Source organism: Coregonus lavaretus, assembly GCF_964263955.1.
Source record: "Coregonus lavaretus genome assembly, chromosome: 1".
NCBI lineage: Eukaryota > Metazoa > Chordata > Actinopteri > Salmoniformes > Salmonidae > Coregonus > Coregonus lavaretus.
The window spans coordinates 4,472,346-4,484,918 of NC_139988.1; the positions used below are offsets into that span (position 1 = coordinate 4,472,346).

The 12,573-nt window shown below is 44.4% G+C and overlaps 1 protein-coding gene across 1 annotated transcript in view; it reads right to left on the reverse strand.

Annotated features, from left to right (window-relative positions):
* Positions 1 to 1,144: 1,144 nt before the first annotated feature.
* The window catches only part of LOC311130066 (potassium channel subfamily K member 12-like), a gene marked incomplete at both ends in the record, with an annotated part of 53,685 nt that continues 42,256 nt past the window's right edge, over positions 1,145 to 12,573 (reverse strand). The window contains 3 exons of the mRNA XM_084162720.1: positions 1,145 to 1,540; positions 1,703 to 1,850; positions 3,499 to 3,862. Coding sequence (XP_084018846.1) covers positions 1,145 to 1,540; positions 1,703 to 1,850; positions 3,499 to 3,862 — 908 coding nt within the window. The remainder of the gene's footprint in view (positions 1,541 to 1,702; positions 1,851 to 3,498; positions 3,863 to 12,573) is intronic.

Below are 12,573 nucleotides of genomic sequence, written 5' to 3' on the forward strand. Positions count from 1 at the left end.
AGATGATTGGTTGAGACCATAGAAATATAATGATTTCTTGCTTGTACTTCCTCGCATGGGCACAATCAATATGGTCGCAGGTCCACCCATCACAGAACATTGACATGAATGGCTTGACTGTCCATTCAAGTCATTCTATTGAAATGGTTGAGACTAGGTTTTCCATCACTAAGGTGAGGTTATTCTCTCTATGGTTCAGCTTCCATACTTCAGGACAGGTCTGTAAATGGATCAGTTATGTCCTGTAGATGAGTTCCTATTGTTTTTCACCATGAGACATGTAATGCATAGTTATATCATACAGAAATGGTAGCTACAGTACCAACTCAACCTCAACATTCAAATCTACTTATAAATGCCTTATTGAAAAGCTCAGAAGCGCTGATGAAGCCTAATAATTATCACACAGAGTTGCCTCTTCCTGTAGAAGTCAACTTGATCTGAGGCATCAAGTCTCAGAGTAGGAGTGCTGATCTAGGATCTATCTCGCTTTCTCTCTCTGTATCTTATCTGAGACGCTTGATACATATAGCCTCAGATTTACTCAGGTATGGCTAACGTATTCTTCTGAAGAATACCACTGGTATATCAGTGAAAATGTTCTCCAGTTGCTTTGAGTCAGAGAGCTAAATGTAGGGTTATAGCCTCGTGGCATACTATTTCCTTCCATGGCTTCCTCAAGTGTTTTGACCTTCCAAAGTTCAGTTACAAGAAGCTTACTTTCCTTCCCACAGTATCATTCCAACTGTCATCATCATCATCACCATCATCACCATCAATCATCACAGGATGTTGATTCCATCCCCCAAAATGTCCAAACAGTTTCATGCATATCATCATGCTCTTCCAATGAAGGACCAGACATAATCAAGCATAACAAGGGTGATAGCAAGTACAGTTCATCACATGAAACCACATGGAGGATCTTAAAAGTTATCTTGTTTCTCTCCATCACTATGTCTTCTCCTGCAGGGTTCTCTCCAGTGTGTCTCAACCTTTTTATTATGTCAGGCACCGGCAGTCTATGGTCTTTACTCCCATCTAATGCTTTAATTCAGTCAGCTAATCATCTCTCGGACTGTAAGTCCCATCCCACAGACCAGCGCCTGTCCACGGACTAGAAGTCGAGAAACACTGGTCAGGTCTACCTGGAGTTGCTGGTCTCTGCCAGCATGTTGTTCATGATCCCCAGAGCGCCCACTCCTCCAGAGAACCCGTTATGTCTCGAGCCGCCACACACCGTCCTGGGATAACCGTTAGCGGACTCTGATAACTGCTTCTGCATGAGTGCCAGTGAGACCTTATTAGAGGCCGTCAGGTCCTTCATTGAAATCATCTCTCCTGAGAGTCTGCGTCCTCCTCCCTCCGTGTCACTGTCGCAGGGTCCCGAATCCCCCGAGTCCGGCGTGCGTCTGATTCCGAAGCGACCTTTACGGATTCTCGAACCAGGCCGGATGGCGTTGCGGCGACCCAACGGGAAAGAGTTGGACTTCATGTTGCACCGCTGGCAGCATAAGTTCTGAAGCATCCAGTTGAGCACCTGAATGATGGAAGAAATTTGATTAGACATATAAAATACAGATAGAGTTGCCTCAGCCATTTGAGTACAACAATGCATACATAAAAATTATATTGTCAACAGACATAAAAAACAATATTGTCAACAGACTTATTTCCATTGTGGTCGTTGTTCTAAATCTACCTGTTTGATGACGATGGAGATAACATTGAACAGAGAGTAGATGCAGCATACGCCCATGAGGATGAACAGGCAGTTGGCCAGACGGTACAGCGGCTGGTACTCATAGTCTGCTCTCTGGCTCGATACCAGGTCCCCAAAGCCGATGGTACTGAAGGAGGAGCAAGAGGAGGAGGTGGAGGAGGAGGAGCAGGAGGAGGAGGAGGAAGAAAAAGTTGAAGTAGAAAAATAAGACTAGAGTTCAGAATTTCAGTAACTTTCCCCAAATTCCCCAGTTTTCTAGAAATCCGGTTGGAGGATTTCCTACTTATTACCTCCTAATTTTAGGAATCGGTAGCACTTTATAATAACTCCACTTAATAAAGCATCGATAATGGATTAGTAAAGAGTTTATTAATAATTTATTAATCATTACTCCCTTCAAAATATGTTTAATATAGGTCCGTATAAACGATTTCCTAATCATTAGTTAAGTATTTTTGTGTGGCCTCATTTAAAAAGTGTGGGCTATTTATACTTTATAAATACTTTATAAATGTTTTGCGTGACCAATGTCATTTTTCACTAAAGGATGGACATGCTCCTTAAGGTCTCAAAATGGACCCTAAAACATATCAATGGTGAAAGAGTAATCACACAACACAGGATGTTAAAGGAAATATATTGAACATTTTATTCATAAAAACAGTTGTGAAGCAACTGTTGAAAGGACTTGAGGAGGAGATAATCAACCTCGCAAACGCAAACTAATCCTACAACAGGGAGATGTAGCCTAAACACAACAGCTGGCTGGACCAGACAGTTTTTCTCTGGTGGGTTTTTATTCCTTCATTACTACTGATATGTGATTGAGGAAGAAATGTGACAGGTGTTGGATCTAAATTTGATGACCATGTTGTTGCAGGAAATGTCCTGCTTGTAGTGTATTCATTGGCTGAGAGTTTCCTTTTGCAAACTGGAACTCCCAATTTCTAACAGTTCTGGGTTAACCGAGATTATACAGATTTTCTATGATTTTTATTAGGATCCCGTCCCTGGGAAAAATATATCACAGAAAAAAACACTTCTCTAAGGAGACTGCAATCCACACACTGGTTTTGGTAGAAAAGTCACTGCCAAGAAACGCTCATTTTCTATATATTTTCTTAACTTCAATATCCTTGTGTGCTCATAGTTTAACCATTGATATGTTCTAGGGGCCGTTCTGAGACCTTAAGGAGCAGCAGGTACTGCTGGAATGTCTACCAATGGCATGTCCATATTTTGGTGAGAAATTACACTGGTCACTCAAAACATTTATGAAGTATTTATAAAGTATAAATAGCCCACCCTTTAGATGAGGGTACTCAAAAATACTTAAATAATTATTAGGAAATGGTTTATAAGGACCTTTCTTATGATCTTATAAATCATTATTAAATACTTTAAAAGTGGTTTATAAATGTGTGAATAACTAGGTTACTAACATTTACAAATGTGGGAGTAATGATTAATAACGGTTTACTAATCCATTATGAATCCTTTATTACGTGGAGTTATTATAAAGTTCTACCCAGGAATCTTCCAACCGGGATTTCTGGAAAACCAGGGAAGTTTGGGAAAGAGACATACACATAGACACACCCACGAAAAGGTTGAAGAACAGGGCCAGCCACAGTGCAGTGCCTTGATCAAGGGCAAAACGATAGGATATGGTATTTACTATCCATCAGATTTCCCCTTCAGTCAGACTCAAGATTCGTACAGAGAACCCTCCAGCCGGTTGCTGTCTGGCCCACCTCTCCAACCTCCGACCTTACCTGAATGTGACGAAGCAGAAGTAGAGTGAGTCCAGGTAGGCCCATCCCTCCACGGGGGTGTACATGGCTGAGGCGCAGCAGGAGATGATGATGGCGGATATCCCCAGGATCAACATGACGTGGTAGACCGATGGCTTCCACCCCGGGAAAGAACACGCCGAGAAGTCATGGCGGATACCCGGCGGGAGGAGGCCGGAGTTCCGGATGCGACGTTCCCTCACGGCCTTCATGACCACGGCCAGGAGGGTGATAATGCGTTCCAGGAAGAGGTTAAAGAACAAGATGGTGGCGGCACAGCCGAGGAGACCGTAGACAATCAGGAACACCTTCCCTGCTACCGTCACCGGAGTGGACATCCCGAAACCTACAGGTGGCGACAGAGAGATGGGGTTAGATTAATGGATTGCTTGATTGCTTAATTGATTGAGTGGTTGATTGATTTAGTGGATGATTGATTGGTTGATTGGTTGATGAAAGAAGACTAGACTACTAAAGGCTCAGAGGAAGGCGTTTAACACACCACAACATAAATCTGTTTGTCCGTTCCTAATAATCCCCAGAGATCATTGCATGTATCTGAATGCTCCATTTCCTTCTTCTGTGGTAGACACCAAGGCTGCGTTTACACACGCAGCCCAATTCAGATTTTCTTTTCCAGTAATTGGTCTTTTCAGCAATCAGATCGGAAAAAGATCTGATGTGTAAAGATATGAATTGGGCTGCGTGTGTAACGCAACCCAAGTGAGTCCTGGCCTGGGGTAAGATGTTTTACACTCTACTCTGTATATACCAGCATGTCTATTAACCAGCGCTGTACCAGCATTAGATGAGTTCAATAAAGTGGGTGATATTTTGCAACTGAAATATCTGGCAACATCATTCTATTGTATTGTTGTATTTTTGGCTTTATGTTTTGTTTTACCCCATATGTAACTCTGTGTTGTTGTTTTTATCGCACTGCTTTGCTTTATCTTGGCCAGGTCGCAGTTGTAAATGAGAACTTGTTCTCAACTGGTTAAATAAAGGTAAAAAATAAATAAAAAATGAAAAAAGAATATTCTATTAGCATCAGAAGTGGCACTTCCTTCGACTCTACTAAAAACAAAGGCCATAAGTATTTGGTAGGGTGTTTGAGTAACAAAGTAATGAAGCAAAGTTCTGTAACTGATTGACATTTCTGCTGTGGATGCTGATCTGGCCCTTTGTTCTGTCTACTCATTTTCTGGTCAATGAGGTGTGAAAGCTAAGTGGAGAAGTTGTGAGAGGTGACGAAAGATGAGGATTAGATGTCTGTGGAGTGTGTGTGTGTGGCATGCTTGAGTTACACAGGAACAAAAACAGGGACAATTATTATCTTGGGAAGTCAGAGGTTAGAGACAGCTGACACGCATCTTTGCTCACCAGCCAAAGTGTATAGTAGTTGTGGCCACTCACTTCTACTGTACCTGATTGGAAAAGTGATTGCAGGGAGATCAACGAGTGAGATTCTGTTTTAAGGTGAAATTAGTTTTCCATCGTTGTCTTTTTATAGTTGCGTCCCAAATGGCACCCTTTTTCCTATATCGTCTCTGGTCAAAAGTAGTGCACTATATAGGAAATAGGGTACTATTTATTTCCACTCACCCACCCAGGGCTTAAAAGCCTAATAGCTGTTCTCTGTTCTGATAACTACAGTAATAAATGATATCAATGTGATGAGCTTGCTCCCTTTATGACTCACAATGTTTTTTTTAACCTTATCGTTAAAATTGGAAATCGCTCAAATACGATCGTTATTAATAAAGCAAATACACACTCATGGAAGCAGGCAGAAACAAACACACACACACACATACATTTTTGTCATTTAGCAGACACTCTTATCCAGAGCGACTTACAGGAGCAATTAGGGTTAAGTGCCTTGCTCAAGGGCACATCGACAGATTTTTCACATAGTCGGCTCAGGGATTTGAACCAGCGACCTTTCGATTACTGGCCCAACGCTCTTAACCACTAAGCTACCACCTACACACACACACCCACCCACCCACCCATCCACCCACCCACCCACAAAGAGAAAAACACACACACACACACACAGACAGACACACAGACAGACAGACACACAGACAGACAGACACACAGACACACAACCACTGACACATGTTTCTCTATCATCAGCCCAGTGCGCTGTCATAGCAGCAGAGTTAGAAAATAGAATAAATCACACACGAATTGTATTTCCAGATGCATGTAGAAAAACTGTATACCGGTTTGAAAAGAAACTCTAACACACTGATGATCTTAATGCTCTACAAATAGTAGTGGAGTTCCACAGGCCAGTGTTGTGGCTGTAATAGTGGAGTTACACAGGGCAGTGTTGTGGCTGTAATAGTGGAGTTCCACAGGGCAGTGTTGTGGCTGTAGTAGTGGAGTTCCACAGGGCAGTGTTGTGGCTGTAATAGTGGAGTTCCACAGGACAGTGTTGTGGCTGTAATAGTGGAGTTCCACAGGACAGTGTTGTGGCTGTAATAGTGGAGTTCCACAGGACAGTGTTGTGGCTGTAATAGTGGAGTTCCACAGGGAAGTGTTGTGGCTGTAATAGTGGAGTTCCACAGGGCAGTGTTGTGGCTGTAGTAGTGGAGTTCCACAGGGCAGTGTTGTGGCTGTAATAGTGGAGTTCCACAGGGCAGTGTTGTGGCTGTAATAGTGGAGTTCCACAGGACAGTGTTGTGGCTGTAATAGTGGAGTTCCACAGGACAGTGGTGTGGCTGTAATAGTGGAGTTCCACAGGGCAGTGTTGTGGCTGTAGTAGTGGAGTTCCACAGGGCATTGTTGTGGCTGTAATAGTGGAGTTCCACAGGACAGTGTTGTGGCTGTAATAGTGGAGTTCCACAGGGCAGTGTTGTGGCTGTAGTAGTGGAGTTCCACAGGGCAGTGTTGTGGCTGTAATAGTGGAGTTCCACAGGGCAGTGTTGTGGCTGTAATAGTGGAGTTCCACAGGGCAGTGTTGTGGCTGTAATAGTGGATTTCCACAGGGCAGTGTTGTGGCTGTAATAGTGGAGTTCAACAGGGCAGTGTTGTGGCTGTAATAGTGGATTTCCACAGGACAGTGGTGTGGCTGTAATAGTGGAGTTCAACAGGACAGTGTTGTGGCTGTAATAGTGGAGTTCCACAGGGCAGTGTTGTGGCTGTAATAGTGGAGTTCCACAGGGCAGTGTTGTGGCTGTAGTAGTGGAGTTCCACAGGGCAGTGTTGTGGCTGTAATAGTGGAGTTCCACAGGGCAGTGTTGTGGCTGTAATAGTGGAGTTCCACAGGGCAGTGTTGTGGCTGTAGTAGTGGAGTTCCACAGGGCAGTGTTGTGGCTGTAGTAGTGGAGTTCCACAGGGCAGTGTTGTGGCTGTAATAGTGGAGTTCCACAGGGCAGTGTTGTGGCTGTAATAGTGGAGTTCCACAGGGCAGTGTTGTGGCTGTAATAGTTGAGTTCAACAGGGCAGTGTTGTGGCTGTAATAGTGGAGTTCCACAGGGCAGTGTTGTGGCTGTAACAGTGGAGTTCAACAGGGCAGTGTTGTGGCTGTAATAGTGGAGTTCCACAGGCCAGTGTTGTGGCTGTAGTAGTGGAGTTCCACAGGGCAGTGTTGTGGCTGTAGTAGTGGAGTTCCACAGGGCAGTGTTGTGGCTGTAATAGTGGAGTTCCACAGGGCAGTGTTGTGGCTGTAGTAGTGGAGTTCCACAGGGCAGTGTTGTGGCTGTAATAGTGGAGTTCCACAGGGCAGTGTTGTGGCTGTAATAGTGGAGTTCCACAGGGCAGTGTTGTGGCTGTAGTAGTGGAGTTCCACAGGGCAGTGTTGTGGCTGTAATAGTGGAGTTCCACAGGGCAGTGTTGTGGCTGTAGTAGTGGAGTTCCACAGGGCAGTGTTGTGGCAGACTGACTGGAGACAACACAGGATCATAATAGACAGCAGCAGAGTGTGTGATCGTTCTCTCTGTGTGTGTGTGTGTGTGTGTGTGTGTGTGTGTGTGTGTGTGTGTGTGTGTGTGTGTGTGTGTGTGTGTTTGTGTGTGTGTGTGTGTGTGTGTGTGTGTGTGTGTGTGTGTGTGTGTATGTATGTGTGTCTGTGTTTGTGTGTGGTTTGTGATTCATACTGTCAACACTGCACAGCATTAACTAGTTTAGATAATATCATACACACAAAGCTGCAGCATATGGTCTAAGTAAACCAGTACATCTTATATTTAGAGGTGTTAATTAATTCTAAAGCTGATGCTACAGTAAATGTGGAAGTTAGTTACAACTGTCTAGTGTTTTGGTGTGGTGGTGCATCTTTATAATTTAGTGATTTGAATTTCACACAGTTTACCCATACACACACACACACACAGGGATTGAGGAAGGAGCCATGAAACGAACAGCGTTGCTAGTCTACTAGTCTGTCAGTGAAACTGAAGCAGAGTACAACAGAACCATTAATGGTGCCTAGAAAACATACTGCTGTAGAGAATAAAACATGCATGCTGATGTGTGTTTCATACGCACACACACACAGAAACAACATTTTTATTCATTTAACCGTTATTTAACCAGGTAAGTCATATTTTCTTTCATAATAACTGTTGTGTCAATTCCTGACTACAAGCTATACCGAGCACTCAAGCCTAAATCCACCCAGGGTGCTCAAAGCACTCCCAACCTGCAGGGGGCAACCATGCAACCGGAGCTGTTGAAACCAACCACCAGGAAGTGCTCTGGGGACCATATTAACCTGCGCACCCACAAGCAGTGCATGTGCATGGCATCGAAATGTTTGGTAAAAGCTTACTTGGCTCTCACTCATTCCTGAGAAGAGATACCAATGACCACAGCTCCTGATCATCCAAAGACGCAACTGGTAGGACAGAATGTGTTGTGAATTCATGCTTCTATATGCCCTTTTGTTTGGTTGTAACATACAATACAATTATTAATTAAATTAAATAGTGAAGACTTCATTATGTGAACGTAGAACTTGACAGTAACGTTACTATAATCATGTGTATTGTTAAATGTTTAATTATGATATTGATATTTAATTATTAACTTGCAATGATCCTAGGTTAATCTAAATGATGAAATGATTGTTTGGTTAGGTTTGAGGATTCAGTAACATTAGTTTATGCTTATTTTTGAGAAAGTGGAATTGAGAGTTATTTGTAACTAATCCATGGTTTTTTGTTTGTGTGGTTTGAAGGTTATCAACCTATTCTGTTCCATCTTTATGACAATAAAAAATCATAAAGTGAACAGTTTTGAGTTGTCCTTTGCGTTCATCAAGGATAAAGCCGTTTTCAAGTTTGGGCAGAGCTGTGGTCAGCCAGAAATCACGCAGAACTTGACAGTTGATAACCAGCGTGGCAGTGAGGACGAGGATCAAAGGGCTGAAGTCAAGCTGTCGACGCAAAGGAAGAATTGCCTGTGAAACTCTACACCATGGCCAAGGAAACTTTTGGGAAAACAGTCAAGCAACTGAAGCAAGAGCGGACCTTAGCCAAATCTGCTTTCACCAGACAAGCGAACTACCTGAGTAAAGCTGCAGCTGGTATGATTAAGCATGAACTACAAGAGGAGTTCAGCAAGCTCAGTTCCCTGGCTAGAAGTGTCGGTGATTCAAATGATGACTACGCGGCTGGCCTACTGGCTGAAGCGGGAACTAAGGGAGATGAAGAGGTCAAGCTCGACAAGGACCAGCAGGCTGATCTTGAAAGGACGATTGAAGAGTGCGACATGAAATTGGAGGAAATCCGAGAGGCAGTCCAATTCAACCTCTGGCCAAGATACGGTAAAGAGGAGGTAGACTTTGCAATCCAAGAAGCGGAGAAAGCCTGTGACAGAGCCAAAGAAACTCCCGTCACTGCTATTAACAGGGACGGCTATGAACTACAGCTGGAAAGAGCGAGGAAGCTAATCCATGATGCAAGTGAAAGCCTGAAAGACTGGGAAAAATGGGTCCCACACGATGAGACTGCAGATCTGAAAGGCAGAGTAAAAGATCTGAGAATATTCGGCAGTAACCTCGAGGCCAAAAGAACAGAATTCCTCATCGCACAGAGAATTGCAGAAGAGGACAGAAGACCTACAGAGCTTCAACCAATAGCAGTCCCACAACCAGTGGTGAGAATAAAACCAACCAGTCTACCTAAATTCACTGGGCTTAGGAGGAATTTCCACAGATGGAGGAAAGACTGGGAGAGCCTGCAAAAGCAGGGAGAGCCGACTGGTTCAGTGGAGGTGAAGAAGTTTCAACTTCTTGACAGTGTGGACGAGAGAATATGTAGAGACCTGCGCCTGTCATCATATAACAGTGCTGAAGACATGTTTAGAGTACTCCAAAACCGGTATGGAAACAAGCCAACAATTGCTTTGGAGATAATTGAGGACCTGGAGAGGATCCCTCCTTTAAAGTCACACCAACCAAGGAAGGTTATTGACCTGATTCAAGCTGTGGAAAAGGCCCTGAATGACCTCACGGAGCTCGAAAGCAGTGGAGCCATAAAGAATCCCCTTGTCATCAGATCCATAGAGAGCAAGCTGCCGGATAACATGAAGAGGGACTGGCTGACATTCATGGTCAACCCAAGAAATGGAGTCACACCTGACAATCACTTCGACAGCCTTCTAAGATTTTTAAAGACACAAGAGGACATACTGGAGAAACTAGACCAGTTGGGTGTAAGTGAAAAACCTGAAAAGAAAGCTACGTACCCGGAGAAGCGGTATGCTTCCACAAGGTCCACGAGAAAGGGAGGATGCGTTGTGTGTGGAGATGAAAAGCACCGTGAGAAGATTTTCTTTTGTAAGCAGTTCAAAGAACTAAAGCCTAGTGAGAAGCTGAATGCTGTCGAAAGACTGGGAGCATGCAGAAGATGCCTCAGATGTCATGGAGAGGATGAGGAATGTACGGACACTTACCTTTGCAAAAACAGAGACTGCAAAAGAGGAAGCTCCTCGGATCACCATTTCTTTCTCTGCCTTAAAGGAGGGGCTAAGAGGAAAGAATACGTGAAAGTGGAAAAACCCAGCACCAGGAGGCAAACATTCACAGAGGAGCAAGAGAGATTAATACGTGAGCTCACCCCGGACATGGCAGAAAAATTCAGGAATGCTTTCACCAACATGGCAAAATCACACTGCACTGGAGGAAGCCTTCCTGGGGTAATGGACTCAAGCACACGTGAATTACCAGTTATTCTTATGCTTCTCGAAGTAAGTACTAACGCAGGGCAGAAAATTGGAACTCTCATTGACTTAGCATCAGACACCAACTACATCACTCACACAGCCGCCAGGAGACTGAAGCTTCGAAGTGAAAGGATCACACTAGTCGTCCATGGAGTTGGAGGCATGGCCATGAAGGTGAAGACCAAAAGATACTTACTCAAAGTGAGAGTCAAGACACCAAGAGGCACGGAGAAAGCTCATGAGCTGATCTGTTATGGGTTGGATGAAATTGCAAAAGTTCACAGAGCAATCAAAGCACAACACCTCAAGAAGTTCTTCCCCGATACCAACCTGGAAGAACTTCACAGACCAGAACATGTTGAGCTTCTCATAAGCCACCGTGAAGGAAGACTTGCTCCACAGAGAGTAAAGGTAGTAGGAGATCTTGTCCTGTGGGAGAGCCCTTTAGGAAAGACCGTTGGAGGAGCACATCCAGACCTCTGTGAGGTAGTGGACATGGCCCTGCACAATTCTGAAACTCATTTTGCACGATCTATGAGAATCACAGCAGTAAAGTATCAAGAAATTGCTGAGATGCAAGAATCTAGAGCTGAAACTAGAACCACTGTTATTGGCAAAGAGTTCTTGGACTGGTGGAAGTGGGACAGCATTGGTGCGGCCTGTGAACCCATGTGTGGAGGATGTCGTTGTGGTAACTGTCAACCAGGAGGCAAAGACATGACTCTTAGTGAAGAAAGAGAGCTTGAGATAATCAGGCAAGGTCTCAGTTACGTGGAGTCAGATGTGCATAGTCAGGAGCCTCACTGGGACACAAAATACCCTTGGATTGAAGATCCAAGTTCCCTGCCCAACAACAGAAGCGCAGTGGAAGCCACGTTTCTGAGGACGGAGAAACAACTCAAGAGAGAACCAGATTGACGTGCAGCATACACAACTCAAGTTCATGAGATGGCGGAAAGGAAGGCAGCAAAGAAACTCACTAGAAAGACCATTGCCGACTGGAAAGGTCCAGTATGGTACGTCAGTCACTTGATAGCACCAAACCCACACTCTATAACTACACCTGTCCGACTGGTATGGAACAGCAGCCAGAGGTTTAGAGGAAGCAGCATGAATGACCTTCTTCTGAAAGGGCCTGATGTACTTAATCCTATTCGAGCGGTACTGCTAAGGTTCAGGAGAGGAATCCATGCTGCTCTCGGCGACATCAAAAAGATGTACAATTCTGTGTGGCTCGAAGACCTGGAGATGCACCTCCATAGATTCCTCTGGAGAGACAGTGATGATGGGGACATTGAGGAATATGCCATCACCAGGGTCAACATGGGCGATCGACCAGCAGGGTGTATCGCACAACTAGCCATGAGAGAAACAGCGAAGTTGCCCATGTTCACACATCTGAAAGAGGAACGGAGGGTCCTTGAAGAGGATTCCTACGTAGATGACATCCTGACATCCCATAATGACCTGGAAAAGCTAGACGGAACCACCAAAAAAGTCGAAGAAATCCTAAAGGCAGGTGGATTCTTCCTCAAGCCGTGGGTCCGATCAGGCCAAAGTGGGAGGCAAACATCTACATCAGAACATCCAACATCATCAGATGAAGTCTTCATCCTCCCCAACCAAGTGAGAGAAGGAGACAACAGAGCCCTTGGAGTTGGTTATTTAGTCGAATCAGACAAACTGTACCTCATGACCTCGATAAACTTCTCAAAGAGACAAAAGAAGATGAGGATCAGTCAAGATCTCGTTGGAGAGGAAGTGAGAATGAAAACTCCAAACCCACTGACCAGAAGGCAACTGCTTAGCCAAGTAGCTAGTTTGTATGACCCAATAGGCCTTGCAACACCTGCCAAACAGAAAGGAGCCATTTTAGTC